Here is a 16,664-nt window from a genome sequence, read left to right as displayed (position 1 = left end):
TGTGTGTGTGTGTGTGTGAGTATGTCTCCCCCCTCCCTATTTTTAATGGGATTTTTAAGGGTGAGGTATAAGGGTGTGTGGGGGGTTGGGGGACACACGTGGTGGACGATGAAGCATCATCATTTTCTTTGCATTTAAAGTGAACGGCTAATTTAGTATTGATACAGAAATGAGCCTTCTGCTCTGTTTGGTAAGTCACGCCCGCTGGTGGTGTTTCTCTGGGCCGGTGGAAGGGGGGGGAAACCCGTCACGCACACCTTTTTCCCATTACGGTGTCCACCATTCGTCCCCTGACTTTATTGCTTATTTATAGGCGCGGGCCCATTGTATTAAGGAGAGACCAGAGAGAATAAATTATAAAGGTCACAAGCATCATGGAATATGCATTAGTTCACAGCTATATCTATAGATGTATTTATAAAAAGATATAACATCTACCATCCAAAGGTATATATATATATATATATATATATATAACCTCTGAATTATAGAAGTTATATATATATATATATATACCTCAAAATGGTAGATGTTTAATCAAACCTTAAAAATGGAAAGCGAATCAAATATAAAATAAGTTGCAGAATGTAAAGCACTTAAATTGAATATTTCGACAATGCCCCCTTCAATGTAAAAGCATCCATCTTGATTAAATGTATAGGTGAGGGGAACCAATGCGCGCTGAAGAAAGAAATATGAAAGAAGATCAAATGATAATCCTAAGTATGTCTAAAATCAAACTTTGGAAAAAGACACAATAATAAATTTGATTCTGCCAAAAGCTGAGCGGAAATGTAGTCCCCTTTAAGATCGGCAGATATCATGTGATAAATAATAATGAAAACAATGTCACCAAGTTCCCTTTTGTGATACAAGAAAATAATGTTCAAGATAGTAGAATCGTTAAATGAATCCCACGTTCCTTTGTCCTTAACACAATTGATGTCTAATATTACGTTTATCTCTGAAACATTTAATTGAATTATCTGAAGAAAAATATATAAAAGCCTTCTACCTATTCTGGGGTTAGAAGTAGATATTTTTCATTCAAATAGATATACAAAGTAAAGACCTGCCTATGAGAGGTATGCTTCTCTATGAATTTTGGGTGTTTCATTTATTGATAGTTAGAGAATGGAATAAAGAGTCTGAACTGTTCTTGTTGATTTTTTGAATGAAGTGCTAGGATGATGATGTATGTGTAGTCATAACAACGATAAAAAATGAGATAATGATTAGTTCATCGGAGGAGAAGGATAATGGAAATAAGGAGAAACATAATGAAGCCAACGCGGTTTGCAGATACAGTTTTTAATGTATCACAACAATGAGCAACAAACATACTTGATGAACTATTTCCAGAAGTTGTTCAAATACCATCTACAATAAACGTCATTTCAACTATGACAACAGGTCTGTGACAAAATAAAAAAAAAGGTTTCAAAACCATGTTATTACCGTGATACGGTACAGTTGAGACCTCAAACAGTACAGTAACAAAAACTAATGCGACTACCCTCTATATATAAAACATCAATAACATTTTTGGTTTAGTTTATTTAAAGTTTTAGCCATAGGGGCTTCTTCTTATTAAAACCTCAGGGTGCATTTCCTATGTAACCCAGATGTTGAAGAGTACATATTGTGTAGGATAAGATTGCGCCGTGAAAATCCCTTTGACATCCAGAAGAACTCCAATTTTCAACCTTTTGAAGGCTGTCCCCATAAACATGAAACAATCCATCCATTTTTTTTTAAAGTTTGTTTTTTTGTTTTTTCTCTTTTTGGCTGCTGTGCAGTTGCAATATCTATGTACAGTTATATTGTGGACCATCCTTTTTGTTGGTTTGTTAGCTTTGACCAGTCCTTGTGTGTGGGAAGCGTCCTGTCAAATGCTAGCATCTTAGCCCATGATGCTAGCCACGACAGTTCAGTCTTTTCGATGCTGAGCCACAGAGTGGGGGGGAAAGGCAAAAAGCCAGAGTTGTGAAAGCCTTTGGAATTAGGACAGTCGCTTATGTTTGTACAATGGCAGAATTGCACCTTGGTAGGCCAGGATGTCTCTTATGAAACACAATCGAAAAGTGTCTTCAGAATTAAAGTAAAATGTTAAAATACTAAAAATTTCAAATAAGAACATTTAAAAAGCTCACACAGAGATTAAAAAAAAATGATATTTTGTTTTAAACTTTGAACAAATAAAAAAAAACACCTGTACAATAATAAAACATAGGAGGAAATGTTGATTTCATCGTTTGAAACAATAACTAAGCATGATTTGATTTAACCTGTCAAACAGTTGCATTACATGCTACTTGCTCATCTCAGAATAGGAAATACCAAAAGCAATACATTTTTGCATTTCTTCATATTAATAAATTTGTACCATGCACAGCCAACTACGAATATGTACAACAGCTTAGCTTCCTTTGTTCACAAGCCTTTTTCTTTCATACAAATAGCCTTCTGTTACTTTGGAATGAATCACATTGGTTTTAATTACCAAACTAGAAAGTGATTCGTAAAAAATTTAACACCCTTTGACAGCTTTCACATTCTTAGTTCCACAGCAAATTAAAATTAAAATAAAATAAAAAAGAGCTAAGCAAAGCAATTCATGGATCAGTATTTTTGACTGGATAATGATGAGTTTCATGGCAAGCAAAAAAAAAAAAAAGGGAAAGAAAAGAAAATATATATATCCTACTAAAACACAGTAGCAGCAAATTTTGTTAGGTAATACTTTGAAATGCTGAAAATCACTAGAAGCGGAAAAATCCGGACATTGACTTGAATGGTAGATCAGCAGAAGTGCCTGGAGAATTGGTGGGATGATCGCGACCTATGCACTGAATGCAGGGTACAGGTATAACACTGTTGTGTTGTTGAGTACTACAAGCACGTGAACATGTTTAACAATACAAAACAAATGCCGTTGTCCCCCTTTTTAAAGCAGCATATTTGCAATCTTGGAGCAAATATTCATACCTTTTTTTTTTTTCTTTTTTTATCATGACCAACTTGTACCTTTACAGTTTCAAGTATACAGTACTACTTTCATGGATGTACCAATTGTTAAATAGGTCTATAGTTCGGTATCAATCCTGTAACAAATGGACCAATATGCTGCTGCAATAGACACAAATAATAATTATAACTGAAAAATACATACACACAAACAGGAAAAAAAACAAAAAAAACTATTAAATTAACAAATGTTCTACCCAAACAATAATTAAAAAAAAAAAGACAAAATAAGTGCACTATAGTCCAGACACAAGCAGGTACCTTAACAGTACAGCAATTCACAAATGAAACATGTTATATTCACATAATCCTCAAGAGTCTATCAAAACTAGAATTATTACCTCTTCAGAAAAGGGTGTGAGCAGAGGTAAGGTGAGAAGGTAAGAGTTGGCACAGATTAGTATACTCTACAAGAAAAAAAGGGGGCCGGGGCGGGGGGGCGGGAAATAGATACAGTTTGTTGTAATACAAACTGGCAAACACAGGGGCATCATACACATTTACGTCACCTTTCTAAATTCCCTCAGTGGCAAAACCATACTGTCTTTGTAGGTCAAAAACTAAAAGGATATGCACATCGTCCATTGTAACAGTTATATTGTCTCTTGGTACTCTATACACATCAAGGAAATGCGTCAGATAAAGCTTGACATGTTTTGGTTATAAGCCAGGTGTACCCAGGCTTGCTGCTTTAACAAATGAGAAATGTTATGTTCTGACCTGAGAATTTAAAGCTACTGAATTACACCTATCTAAACTAAGAGAGATTCTCTTTGAGGGTTCTGGATCGTCATCCCATACAGTACATGCTAGCATTTGGAAAACAATCCAGCTGAGGTGCAATTTGCTATCGTGAGAGTTTTTGGCTTGAAACAAGCCCCCCCAAGGGAGCCTGTGGGATTTTTTTCCTACTCCATGTTTTTGTATACAATATAAGCTCAGTCAAGCATCTCCAACAGTTCTGTCCATAACAAAAATCAATCAATATCTTGCCAGCATATCAATATGGGAAAAACAATCCTGAGTCAATCATTTGGTACTGTAATTTTTTGGGTTAAGAGAAACTTTGGAACTGCAGTTTAAAAAGTCTTATTTTTTTCTATAAGCAAGGGATCCTTTTTTTTCACTCCTACACACTGAACATATCCATTCTTATACTACTGAAGCTCGCGTCTAGGCCAGAGGTTGGCTTAGCCTTGACCTCCAACGCGTTATCTAAGTCCTCCAGCTTCTGGCTTAGCTCATTGTCAGACTCGTCTGAACAACTCTCGGTGGGTAGTGAGGTTGGAACCCCTGAGGTGCTGCAGGAAGTTGAGGTAACCGTTGAAGGTGAGGAAAGGGGGGGGGGAGGAGAGGCAGACGGGGAGGAAGAGGAAGCAGCTTTCCGGGCTGTGGTGGCCTGGAACAGGACATTTGGCCAGGACTTCATGGACAAGCGAGAGAGATGAGGAAAGGTGTTATTAGAAGAAGCTGCAGACTGCGAGGTAGATGTGGTGTTAGGAGTAGGGGAGCAGACAGAGTGAGGTAATAATCTAGTATGCTCTTTGGCATTTCTCATTGCTTGTTTGATTGTTTTCTCTTTGTGCATGCTCGACTGAAGGTGTTGGCCAAGTGCTTCGTTCCCATTAACAACCACGTTGCAGGCGACACAGGTGTACTTGCTCACTGCCTTTCGAAGCACCGTCTCTTGCGGGTCGGTAAAAGCATGTCCGAAGTAACAGAAGGACTTCTGGTGACGTACCACGGAATCTTCGTCAGCGAAAATCATCTGGCACTTCCTGCATATAAACTCATGCTTGACGGACGGTACTATAAAAGCATCTGGAAAATCGGCGGTACTTTTGGTATCTATTTTCGGTTCTTCCTTTGTGCTTTCTGTTGAAGAGCCTTTGTTAGTGTCATCCTTAGTCTCCATTGCTTCTACTTTTGGTTTGAAGGAGCTGCTGGCTGGGGTGCTCTGCACACTCTGGGCTGTCTTCACAGGGGTTGGTTTCTGCTGCTTCTGGTGGTGGTGGTGCTGCTGCTGCTGCTGCTTCTGGTGCTGCTCGAGCTGCTTCTGCTGCTGCTGCTGCTGCTGCTTCTGCAGTGAATCCTGGAGGGACTGCTGGTACTGCTGGTACTGCTGCAGCAGCGCCGTGGGGGACAGGCCGGCGGCCTGCGGCATCGCGGCCGGGCCGTACGGAAACAGGTTTTCCATTCCGCACAGCGGCGGGAAGTAGCCGCCCCCTTGGACCCCTCTCGGCATCTGCGGCGAGAAGCAGTTGGAGAACCCGGGAAGGAAATAGGGCAGGAACTGGTTCCCCAGGAAGGAGCTGGGGTCACTGGCCGCCAGGGCGTTCTGCAGTGCCTGCAGCTGAGCCATGTCCAGCGACGCCTCGCTCTGCTTCGCCGCGGCGGCGCTCATCCTCTCCCTCTTCTTGGCCATGCTGGGGGTCTCCGGGCGCTGCGAGCCACCCTCGTTCTCTCGCTCTTTGTTCTTCGTCTGCGTGGGCCTGTCTCCCGGCTTCTTGGTGCCGTGGTCTCTCTCGGATTCTTTACCGTGCTGCTCTGTGTGGTTAACTGCTGCCAGGGGTGTGGAGGGAACAGGAGGAGGAGGAGGTGGAGGTGGTGGTGGAGGAGGAGGAGGAGGAGGAGTCTGCAGAAGAGTCTTGGTTGGGGTAGTGCTGAGAGACATGGCAGGAGAGGGAGTGGCTGGTGTAGGGAACCCAAGCATGCCAGCACCGGGAGACGCTAAAGCTGAAATACAGTGGTATATAGATATGGAAATGTTCAGTATTCAAATATTCAATCCAAATCACTATGTAAACTTATTTTTTTTGCATGACTAGATGGAGTCGTTTTTTTTTTTTAGATTGATTGACTTGATATAGCTATTATTTTTTTGATTTTGTTATGGATCAAAACGGTCAAATATGCTTTATAGTCATTTCTCTATGCCGAAATGAGAATAGAAATATACCAAAAGTACAATAAGGGGAAGATCAAACACAAACAAAAACAATAATATAAATACATTTGCTCCCTCATAAATACACTGGTTGAGCATAATGCACGTCATTACAACATTGTTCTTAGAAAAAACAGCTTTGTGGTAACGGAATGGATAGTAGTAGAGTAAAATAAAATAGTCTTTGTTTTTTGTGCATGTTAAAGCACAGTCGATAAAGCTAGTCTTTTCTACCGTTTGTCATACCAACTCACCGGGGGTGTTGGGAGGAAAGACAGGAAGCGATGAGGGCCCGTTCACTCCAGGAAGCAGGACTGGGGGTAGGCCAGATATTCCTGGGTAGCTGGAGGGCAGGCTGAGGCCATGAAGTGCATTGTTGTTGTCCACCGTCATCTGCTTCTGCTGGCCAGGCAAAGTGAGTCCGTCGCCAACCTTCTTCATACGGTCCAGCTCCTGCTGTGCCATCAGCTGACGGACAGTGGTCGGGGCTAGGTAGTCCTTTTCTCTGTCCACCTGGTTCCCCAGGGTTTCTTGCACTTTGGCAATGTGCTGCTTGGAGAAGATGTGGTCACGCACCGACATCCGTGCGGTGTACTTCACGCAGCACAGGGTACACTCGGGCCGAGGCCCCTCGGGTGACCCTTGACTTATCATGAATGGCTTTCCGATGTTTATCTTGAACTTCTTCTCTTTGGCGCGGGCGTTCTGGAACCACACCTGGACCACGCGCTTGGGAAGTCCGATCTCGTTGCCGAGCATCTCGCACTCCTGCATGGTCGGAGTGCGGTAGTCGCTGAAGCAGGCCTTGAGAACCTTCAGCTGCAGGTTACTCATCTGGGTCCTGAAGCGCTTGTGGCCTGGTCTGTCCCCGCTGCAGCTTCCTTTTCCCGACTTGAAGGGGTTCGACCCTCCGAATGGACTAGGGGAGCTGGGGTCAGTCAAGCTGGAGCATTCGCTCCTGTCGTTCAGTTCGTCCATATCGTCCGTGGAGTTAAAGTAAGAGTCGTAGTCTTTTGCACAGAAGCTGAGAGCAGGGCTCACCATGCTGAACTGGAAGCGGTCATCATCGCCATTGGAGCTCGGGGCAGCATTGCTTTTGCTGTCTCCCAGCTTGTCGCTGCCATTGGCCGTTAGGTTTTCAACTTCATTGTTGTTCCCCTCGTCTCCAGTGGTGACGTCGCTCATGGCGGTATTTATCGACGAGGTCTCATCAAAGTCCATCTTGTTAAGGTCATAAGAGGAGGCCTCGGCAGAAATCATATTGGGCCCGTCAGTTTCATCACAAGGTTCTGCTCGCAAGGATGAAGGGCTGGAGAAGTTTTTTAACTGTGTTTCAGTTGGTTTGACGGGAGTGGAGGACGCGGCCGGCAGCTCATAGTCACTTGGCTCCGTCTTAGTAGGGAGTTGGGGGTATTCAAAGAAGTTGTACTTATTTGGGCTTTCGCCTCTTTCATTGTCTTGATTCATCATTGGGCTTGGGGGCAAACTGAAGCCTGCCTGTTTAGCCTCATGCCAGTGTCGAGAGCGTATGTGACTATCGAGGGCTGATTTTGCCTTAAATAGTGCTCTGCAAAAGGGGCATTTCTTGTGGGACTGGGATGGCCCAATCGCTCTGAACTGCCCTTTTCTCTCCCTGGCACGGGTGTTCTGGAACCAGACTTGCACAACTCTCTTCTTGAGACCCACCTCCCTAGCAATATGGTCCAGCATCTTTCGGGTTGGGTTAGAGTCCAGTAGGTATTTGTCATAAAGAACCTCCAGTTGTTCGGGTGTGATGGTGGTTCTCAGACGTTTGTCTCTGTGTTGTTCTTCACTACTGTTCCCACCGTCTTTGTCATTGGCATTTTCTTCCTTCTCGTCAAGTTTCCTTTTCATTGACCCCGAACCAAGTGTAGAGGACGGGCCGGAACTGCTTTGAGAAGGCATCTGTGAGAGGCCTCCAGCCAACAGTTGGCTAGCCATCAGTGGGTTATTGGGGTCAAATATCATATAGGGCATATCAAGCGGCCTTTCCAGAAACTGGGAATGAAGAAATTGATTTTGAGCAGCGAGGAAATGCATATGCTGGTGTTCTTGCCACAATTCCATGCTGGGGAATGCAATCTTACACTGATCACACTGGTACTGCAGCATCTGGTGAGGGAGGCTGTTTGTCAGTGAGGACAGGGCCAGTGAGAGGGAGCTTGAGGGTACTGCAGCTGACTGCGGTTGAGAATGGGGCCTTGACATCTGCGACTGGGTTGGCTTCGGCGGCGGAGGTTGAGGTGTCGAGGCCTTCGATGGTCTTGGCTCTGACAGTGTCTTCACCACTGGCGAGGGCGCGCTCTCAGTCTGCTTGGGTTTCACCTCAGGGGTCATCTCAGGCTTAGGGGAGGTCTTCCCCATGCTGGGACGGGGAGACGGCATCAGAGGGGAGATTGAGCCAGAGTTGGTGATAGTAGCCTGGAGCTGCTTGGGCGGCTCTGGAGTCATTTGCTTCATCCTTGCCGGTCCCGGTTCTATGGTGTCTAAGAATTCCACAATGGGAATTTCCTCACTGCCTTCCTCATCCTCATCCTTGTAACACTGCTTTTTCTGGTGGGTGATAAGGTCAAAGATACGTGGGAACACGATGTTGCACTTTTTACACTGGTACTGCATGTTGCTGGTTCTGATGTATCGCTCATTGGTCAGCTCTTTCTTCTCATTGTCCTTACAATCCGCCTGGTTCTCATAGCTCTTCCGGGCTTTTTGGCGGGCGTTCTGAAACCACACAACTATAACACGAGTTGGGAGGTTGAGCACAGTAGACAGCTGCTCGATCTCATCATCCTTAGGATAGGCATTGGTGTCAAAGAAATCTTGAAGCACTCTCAGTTGATAATCAGTGAACCGGGTCCGGGAGGACCTCTTGTTCATTCCTGATTCCGTTCTGTAGTATTCCAGCGCATTCATCTGCGGTTCAATTCGTATATCTTCCAATGTAGTCATGGGAGGGATACTGAAGTTGTACGGTGAGTCTTTGCTTCGCTGCCGCTCTTTGAAGAGGGTGTTACGGAACCAGTGCTTGATGACCTTCTGGGGCAGACCGGACTTCTCTGACATCTCCTGAATTTGCTCTTCATTGGGAGAGTTGTTGATGTCAAAATGAGCTCTGAGGATCTTCAGTTGGTCGTCAGTGATGCGTGTCCGTGGACGCTTGAACTGGGACTGCCGGAGGAAGTTCGGGTCGAGACCCAGCTGCTGCTGACACAGCTGCGTGAGATCAGACGTCAGCGACTCCATAGTAGGCATCTGGAGGGTCAGGCCTGGGTGTTGGACAGACTGCATCATCATTGGGGAGAACATGGGCATATCCATGGGCACTTGGAGCTGCACCTGTTGGGGTTGAGGGGGAGGAGGGGGTGGCGGGGGAGGAGGTGGTGGTTGGGGTGGGGACACCTGGTGGGAAGGCTGGTGTGAGACCTGATGTTGAACAGGTACAGGTGATGGCGCTGGGGTTTGTGGTTTGTTCATCGATGCCGGTGGAGGCTGAGGAGCCGTAACCGGTGCAGGTGCGGGAGGTGGTGGTGGCGGAGGAGGAGGTGGTGGTGGGGGAGTCTCAGGTGAGGCAGGGTTAATGGGGTAGAGTTTGTCATAAGCCTCTCTGTACTGCTGGGCGAACTTCTCAAGCTCAACATAGGGGAAAAATTGGCTGTGAACGTGCTCCTGGTGGCTTTTGAGAATCAGCATGTTAGAGAAGAGTTTCCCGCACATGCCACACTCCAGCTTGTCGTTGTTGATCTCCACTTGTTCACCTCCTTCTTTGTTCTTCCTCTGGTTTTTCTGTCTGTTCTCATTGTACTGGATAACAAGTTCAAATCCAAAGTTCTCCAAAAGGGCCTTGGCGGCGTTTCCTCTAGCTCCTGACACGATACGCGGGGGGGGAATTGAAGGCTCGGAGAACTTGGACTTTTTGGACTCTTTGCTGTCTTTTCCTCCATCATTGACTGCCTCGCCTCCGTTGTCTGTCTTTGCTCTGCCCTCATGTTTCTCATGGTGCTCTTCTGCCTCCCTGGACATTTGGATGTCAGATACAGACACAGCGCTAGGCTCCATTTTGGTTTTGTGGTTCTGCATCTGCAGGTTCTTTTGCTGCTGAAGGTGATTCTGGTTGGCTTGTTGCTGCTGTTGATGCTGCTGCTGCTGTTGTTGCTGCTGCTGTTGCTGCTGCTGCTGTTGCTGAGCCTGTTGCTGAGCCTGCTGCATCACGTGCTGCTGCTGCATCTGCTGCTTCAAGTCCTCCAGGAACGATCCAGTGAGGCCAGGCATGCCAAACGCAGCTGCAGAGTGTAGCGCCATCTCTGGGCTAAGGTTGAACTCTGCTCCCGGGATGTAAAAGGGGAAGAGGAACTGGGGCTGTTGGAACTGCAGCAGTGACTCTGGAGTCATGGGGAAATGGGGGAAGAATGCCGGGTTAAGGAACTGAGGCTGGAAGAAGGCAGCCTGCTGCTGGAGCTCGTGCTGGAGCTGCATCTGTAGCTGGGCATTGGACTGAGCGGTCTGGTGACTGCTCGCCTGAGCCGAGACGTGATCAGTAGTCGTGCTTTGTTTCGCGTTGCTGTTGCTGCTGCTGTTACTTTCTTTGGCTTCCACTGAGTTTTCTTTGTTGGCAGAAGGTGTTCCACTCCTAGCACTGTCTTGGTTGTTGCTGGACCCTTGCGCGGATGGCGCTGGGCTCTTTGCTGGCACTGGGCCACTAGTTCCGGAGATGCCGCTGCTGCTTTCGCTTTTGGCTGTTCTGGCTTTGGTCTGGTGTAGCACGGACCTCATGTGAATCTCAAGGGTTGAACTTTGGCTGTAGGCAACGTTGCAGATATTGCATTTGAACGGTTTGTTGTCAATGCTGTTGCTTGTTTCTTGTGGTACTGGGCTTGAGGCTTCTTGCAGGACCTTCTTTAGCTTGTGCAGGTGAGAAACTGAATTATAGTGGACTAGCAGTATATTCTTTTGAGTAAAAGACTCTTTGCAAACTGTGCACTTGTAGGGTCGGGAAGGGTCTAAAAACTTCTCCATTGTAAAGTTTGGCCCCTTTCTAAAGGGTAGGGTACGTTTTGGTTCTGCTCCCATTTCGTCTAGCAAGGAGCTGCTGTCACTTCCTGTAGGACTGGGCTTCTCCTCTTGGTCCATCTCGTCGTCTTTGTCCAAGTCGTGTTCGAAGGCCTGAGCTTCCTCCAAGGCCCTCGCTTCACTCTCGGTAATGTCTCCGTTCACCGGCAGGCTTCCGATGAGCTGCTGGACCTCCGCCTCGCTCAGCTCAGGGTGGCCGTTCTCCAAGTGCTTCCTCAGGGCCATAAAGGTCCTGAAGCTGCGCTGGCAAAGGCTGCACATGGTGGCGGCTCGGATGGCGTGGTACTGGGAATGGATCTGAAGCTTCTGCATGGTCTTGAAGGCCAGGCTGCAGTGGTTGCATCGATACTTGTACACGTGCCGGTCAGAGACTGAGAGCTGCTGCTGCTGCTGCTGGAGCCGTTGGAGCTCGTTGAGATGGTCCTGCAGGCTGTCCGGGGACTTGCTCTCGTGTCCGTGCCCGCTGGTCCTCTTCCAGTCCGGGGCCTCAGTGGCCTCCTTGGGGGGCTTCAGCTCTTCCGCCTGGTCCATTTCAGTTTTCTCATGGGTGAGCATCAGTTCATCCTTTGAGTTGTTTCCTAAAAAAGATCAGAAGAAATAGGTAAATATGTGAACATATTTGCAAAATGCACAACCCAAGGTAAATATTAACATTATGTATATCTTTAAACTGTCTTCACTAGAGGTCAATTTCTGTTAAAATGAACTGAATGAAATGAATAATAAGATAAGTGTATGTACGGAACAGTACACCAAGAAGTATAGGACGGCTACCTTGAGACTTCCCGGGGCCCTCAGAGAGGGCAGGGAGGGTGTCCATCAAAGCAAGAGCCTTCTCTTGTCCAGGAGCGGGATGCATTATATTGTTTGGCGTTGGCATTGTGTCAGGTCCGACCACCTATAGAGAACAAAGGACGTGTTGAATTAACATGCAGACTATTGGAACGTTTGCAACTAAAATGAAACATCGGGTCAAAGAAACCTTGCGTTCCCACCCCTTAAAGCAAAGCACATGCGTCAGAATTTGTTTTTCCAAGAGCCTGTGGGTAGAAGGCTGCATCCAGGGAGACCGATATAAATGCATGAGAATTATTTTATAGACAGTTGACCTTGAGGGAATACTGGGTAGGGTTGATAAATTGCCCTAGATTTGTTTTGAAATACGATACATATATAAATATATATTTAAAAAAACAACCCAGCTTAAAACTGCATTCTCCTAAAACCCACTGACTTACGGTCATGATCAGTTTCTCCACACAGTCTGGGGCCACACTGTGCAGGTGGGTGAGATGCAGCTGCAGATGAATCTTGTTGCTCAGGACGTCCTGGCACAGTGGGCAGCGGATCACCGGCTGCATCGAGTGCTGGGACATCACATGAAGCTGCATGCGGTTGGCGTCTTTGCTGCTGTAATTGCAGTACGGACACTGCTGGACCTGAAAATTGCCAGGATGCAAAATGGGAGAGGATTAGAGAGGGAGAACACAAGATATAATAACGATCATAATGATAATAATAATACAGGGAAAGCCTACGTGTGTTGTAAACATTTGGTGTCTATACAGAGTAGTGTATCGTCCGTCTTAACTTTGCTTTCTAGACATTGCGTTTTTATAGAGAATAACAAAACAGGAATCAAGGAAAATATATTAACATATTCCTCCATTAGCGTGGTGCTAGCAATCCACTCTTCACTCCGTGTCCCTTCCCCCCTTCAACTTATCACGGAAAATGTTGATCAACCTTATTTCTTATATAATTCATTTAAGTCCTGCAAGTCATGCAATTTTTACGAGCGAAAAAAAATAAAAAGGCGAGAAAGAAAACCGCGATTGCCTTGGAAATTCTAATCAGTAAATTAAAGATGACAAAGGTGTGCACCCTCCAAAAGTACACCTTCGCCCTCATTAGAGGGAGTACCCCGCGTACGGCTGCCACCACCTGTCTTAATGGAATCCATTTCTGAAATGACTAAGTCCTGCCTGCTCACAGGGGTCCAGCGGCAGACAAGCTAATACTTCATAATCTAATTTAAAAACACATATAATTTAAAGAGATGCAAAGGGGGAGTGGTGGGGGTGGGTAGGTGGGGGGGAGGGGGGCAAGACTAGTGCAGGTATTTCACTTAAGAGCACAAAGAGGGAGCCCGCTTGATGCTAAAAAGCCCTGTCACACAGTCAATGGAGACGCTGTGCGCACCCTATTGGTGGATCAATGGCGCCGGCGACATGCTACATGCTTAGCCTGGCATTTCTCTTATCTACCGGTGAGCTTCTAGCCATGAGGTCACTGCATAATGGGTCGGTGGGATGGGCTTTGTTCGTTTGTTAGTGAGGGAGGAGGAAGCATTTCACTTTCTTTCGCATATTTGTTTTCGACCAAACACGTTGCTGAGGCGGGGGTGATTCTGGTCGCGTGTAATTGGCGCATACAAAACTCAGCCCGGCAGTAATAATCTTGAACAAAAGTGTCTTTGAAGGTTTCGAATCAACACCGTGTAGCCTGGCTACTGTGGTAATACGCTAATTAAACCCGCCTTGTGAAGGCTTCATCCACTCGCGCAAATTAGTTTTTTATTCTGCGGTACAATATCTCCGTAACAAAAACATAAAACAAGGCGTAACTCCCCTCTCCCCCCTCCTTTCCGGGTGTTTTCCTGCCCAGGCTCTGTCCCCCCCCCCCCCCCCCCCCCAAGAAGTTCACACCATAGTAGTGGGATAATAGTAGCCAGATAATAGTAAAGTGCAAGCTACCTATTTCCGTCCAAAGTAAAAGACCCATAATATTAGAAAAAGGGGTACTAATAAATAAAAAGCCTGTGGGAAGTGGTAACCTTATTAATAAACCTTCCTCAGCTTCCTTTACACCGGACATTATGTGTTTTATGTCAGGCACGTAGACAGCCACGAGGTCACCCTTACCTGCTCGCTGACGGAGATCTTTGCCTCGTTGGACTTGGGCCTCTTGGGTGGGCTGTCAACCTGGCGGTCGGGCATGAGGGAGCGCTTGGACAGGGCGTTACTGGCTGTCACCTCTTTAGACATGGCGTTCACTCCTACAATAGGCGGAGACAGGGGGGAAAAAAAAGAGTACAGTGAGAATGAGAATGTATGCCGGCGTAATTTATATTCACAGTTTGTTCGTAGTTCGTACATCTGTTTACAGTCGAGATGGGGATGAACTATTCAGGATACATTTGTTAGAACATAACATAACAAACAACAAACGGGTTTTAAGCTGTCGTCCTTAGTGCCCTTGGGTTCATACATTCTGTATGAGGAGCACCAGGATTAATTAACAATCCAAAAGAAAAGGGGGACATTGATTGATTAAAAATCTTTATTTAGCTTCAACATTTCCTAACGTGGTATGGTAGAAAACCAAAACCAATCAAAAACTCAATCTTGACTCAAACCCGCTGTTACTTAACGGTAAGGCAAGTCTTATCCAATTAATATTACGCAGGACTGAAAAATGAAAATGACACCACGACACGACAGAGAGACACCACAGGCCTGCGTACGAAACATGCCCTGCTGTATTATTCTCATCTACTTCCACATGCACCGCCACCAACGCTTTTTTCCCTCTTTCCCTCTGCCCCACGGACATGTGAAATGGGGAAGAAAAAAAAAACCCTCATGCAGACTCATTATCACAGCAAGACATACATTAAATGTTATGGTAATATTATACACTTCATTAGTTCATATACATTTCCCCAGCCGTCTAAACAACTTCTGTGTCGGCGGAGGATGCAACATTTCCATGGCTTGGTCACGGCCGGTGGTACGGTGGCAGCAGCTGTGTAGCGTATTGTGTGTGTGTGTTTTATGTGTGACATGTGTGTGTGTGTGTGTGTGTGTGTGTGTGTGTGTGTGTGAGAGCGTGTGTGACGTTAACAGCAAGGCTCAGTGCAGAGGGGGATCAGCCTCTGGTTGTATTTAGTAAATGCTGCAGCCGCTGATAAATCTTTCATTAGCCTCGTCTGAAGATACAGGCGGTGCAGGGCCCGCTCTGGTCTGCCACTGCAATTTACCAGCTCTGCAACAACACAAAGACACAGCAATAGCCGCTCCCCCCTCTCTCTCCCTCTCTCTTTCTTTCTCCCTTCCCTCTCCCCCCCCCCCCCTCTCTCTCCTCTCCCTCTCCCCTTTTTCTCTCCCTCACTTCCTCTCTCTCTCCTCTCCCTCTCTCTCTCTCTCCTTCTCTCTCCCCCTCTCCCTCTCTCTCTGCCTCCCCACCCCACGCTCTTCCACCCTTTCTCGTCTGGTCACTCAAAGCAATAAGTGAGCCTCAGTCCTGTGAAGCAACGCTTCACGGTGGATGCACAAAATGGAGAAAAAAGAGGGAAATCAAAGCACTGATACATAGAGAGAGGGGGGGGGGGGGGGGGGGGGTGGAGTGGTAGAGCTGTGCAAGGGAGGGAGGGGGGAGGCAGGGGGAGGAGGAAGGGAGCGGGAGGGAGGGGTGAAAGAAAACATTTTGTATTTGGTATGATTCCATGGACCGTGTTTGTACTGGTCGGCGTATCCATCCCGACCGACGCGCTCATGCATTTTAATTCTGTTGTATTAAGTAGTCGTTCCACTTATTTTATTTGTAATCCCCTATATCTGCAGCCTGAAATATTGGCCTGTCAAGGAAAGTGACAGTGCGAGTGAGAGGTAAGGGGGAGAGAGAGAGGGGGAAGGGGGAGAGAGAGAGGGATGGAGACAGAGAGAGAGAAAGAGAGAGAGAGCGAGAGCGAGAGCGAGAGAGAGAGTAAAAGAGGGAGAGCGGGTGGGTGGGGGAGAGAGAGAGATAGGGGAGAGAGAGGAGAAAGATAGAAAGGGGAGAGGCGGGAAAAAAAAAGGAACAAAGAAGGAGACAGAGAGGAAAGAGAAGAAGAAAAAAATAATACAAGGGCACGATGTGAATTTCCAAGAACATCTGAGAATTGCTTCGCGGCTCGGAATAGCGAGGTAATCTTGTCTTCCAGCACCGCTGATGGTCCCTGCAGAGCTAGTGTGTGTGTGTGTGTGTACTGTGTACGTATGCGTGTGTGTGTGTGTGTGCACGCCATCTATTTCGCGAAAAAGACCACCTCCTCCAGCCCCCACCACCCCTTCCCAGACACACCATTGGTCGAGAAGACAGAGCTTGTCCCGGGAAGCGGATCGTGGTCACGCGGTCTGACCCGCCCGGTGTATTTATTGTGACCGGTTCTAATTTCAACTTTCAATTTTTGCCTCCGTCCTCCAGTCAATTTGCAACTAAATTACATCCCGCGCCTGAAAGGGGAGAGGGACGAGACGATTGGTCGGGGCAAGAGGAAGGCAAACACATTTACAATGCAATGAGGAAAAGACAACCGCCGCTTCGCCATTGATTACCGTCATATCGAGTGTGTGTGTGCGTGTGCGCCTCCCCGACACAAAGATCTGTCCTGGTTTTGATTCGTCTTTGACCTACCGCTTCCATCAACACTTATGACACTCGAGGCGTGGAGAAAAAAAAAAAAAGACAGTCGCCTTACCTTTAATGTTGAGAGTGAGAGAGAGAGACAGGTGGAGAGAGAGAGAGAGAGGGACAGAGAGACAGAGAGGTAGATGAAGAC

The 16,664-nt window shown here is 46.5% G+C and overlaps 1 protein-coding gene across 1 annotated transcript; it reads right to left on the bottom strand.

Moving 5' to 3' along the window:
* Window positions 1-1,295: 1,295 nt before the first annotated feature.
* zfhx4 (zinc finger homeobox 4) lies at window positions 1,296-14,235 on the bottom strand. Its single transcript, XM_060044671.1, has 5 exons — window positions 13,987-14,235; window positions 12,301-12,501; window positions 11,837-11,960; window positions 6,229-11,640; window positions 1,296-5,763 (listed from the first exon to the last, which is right to left on the bottom strand). Exons 1-5 carry the CDS (start codon window positions 14,218-14,220, stop codon window positions 4,157-4,159), a joined length of 7,578 nt encoding a protein of 2,525 aa, XP_059900654.1. The 5' UTR covers window positions 14,221-14,235; the 3' UTR covers window positions 1,296-4,156.
* Between the last annotated feature and the right edge of the window lie 2,429 nt (window positions 14,236-16,664).

The sequence above is a fragment of the Gadus macrocephalus genome, chromosome 23 (genome assembly GCF_031168955.1).
Source record: "Gadus macrocephalus chromosome 23, ASM3116895v1".
NCBI classification, from domain to species: Eukaryota; Metazoa; Chordata; class Actinopteri; order Gadiformes; family Gadidae; genus Gadus; species Gadus macrocephalus.
Note: the sequence above shows the minus strand (reverse complement) of the source record. Positions and strands in the feature narration are given on the sequence as shown.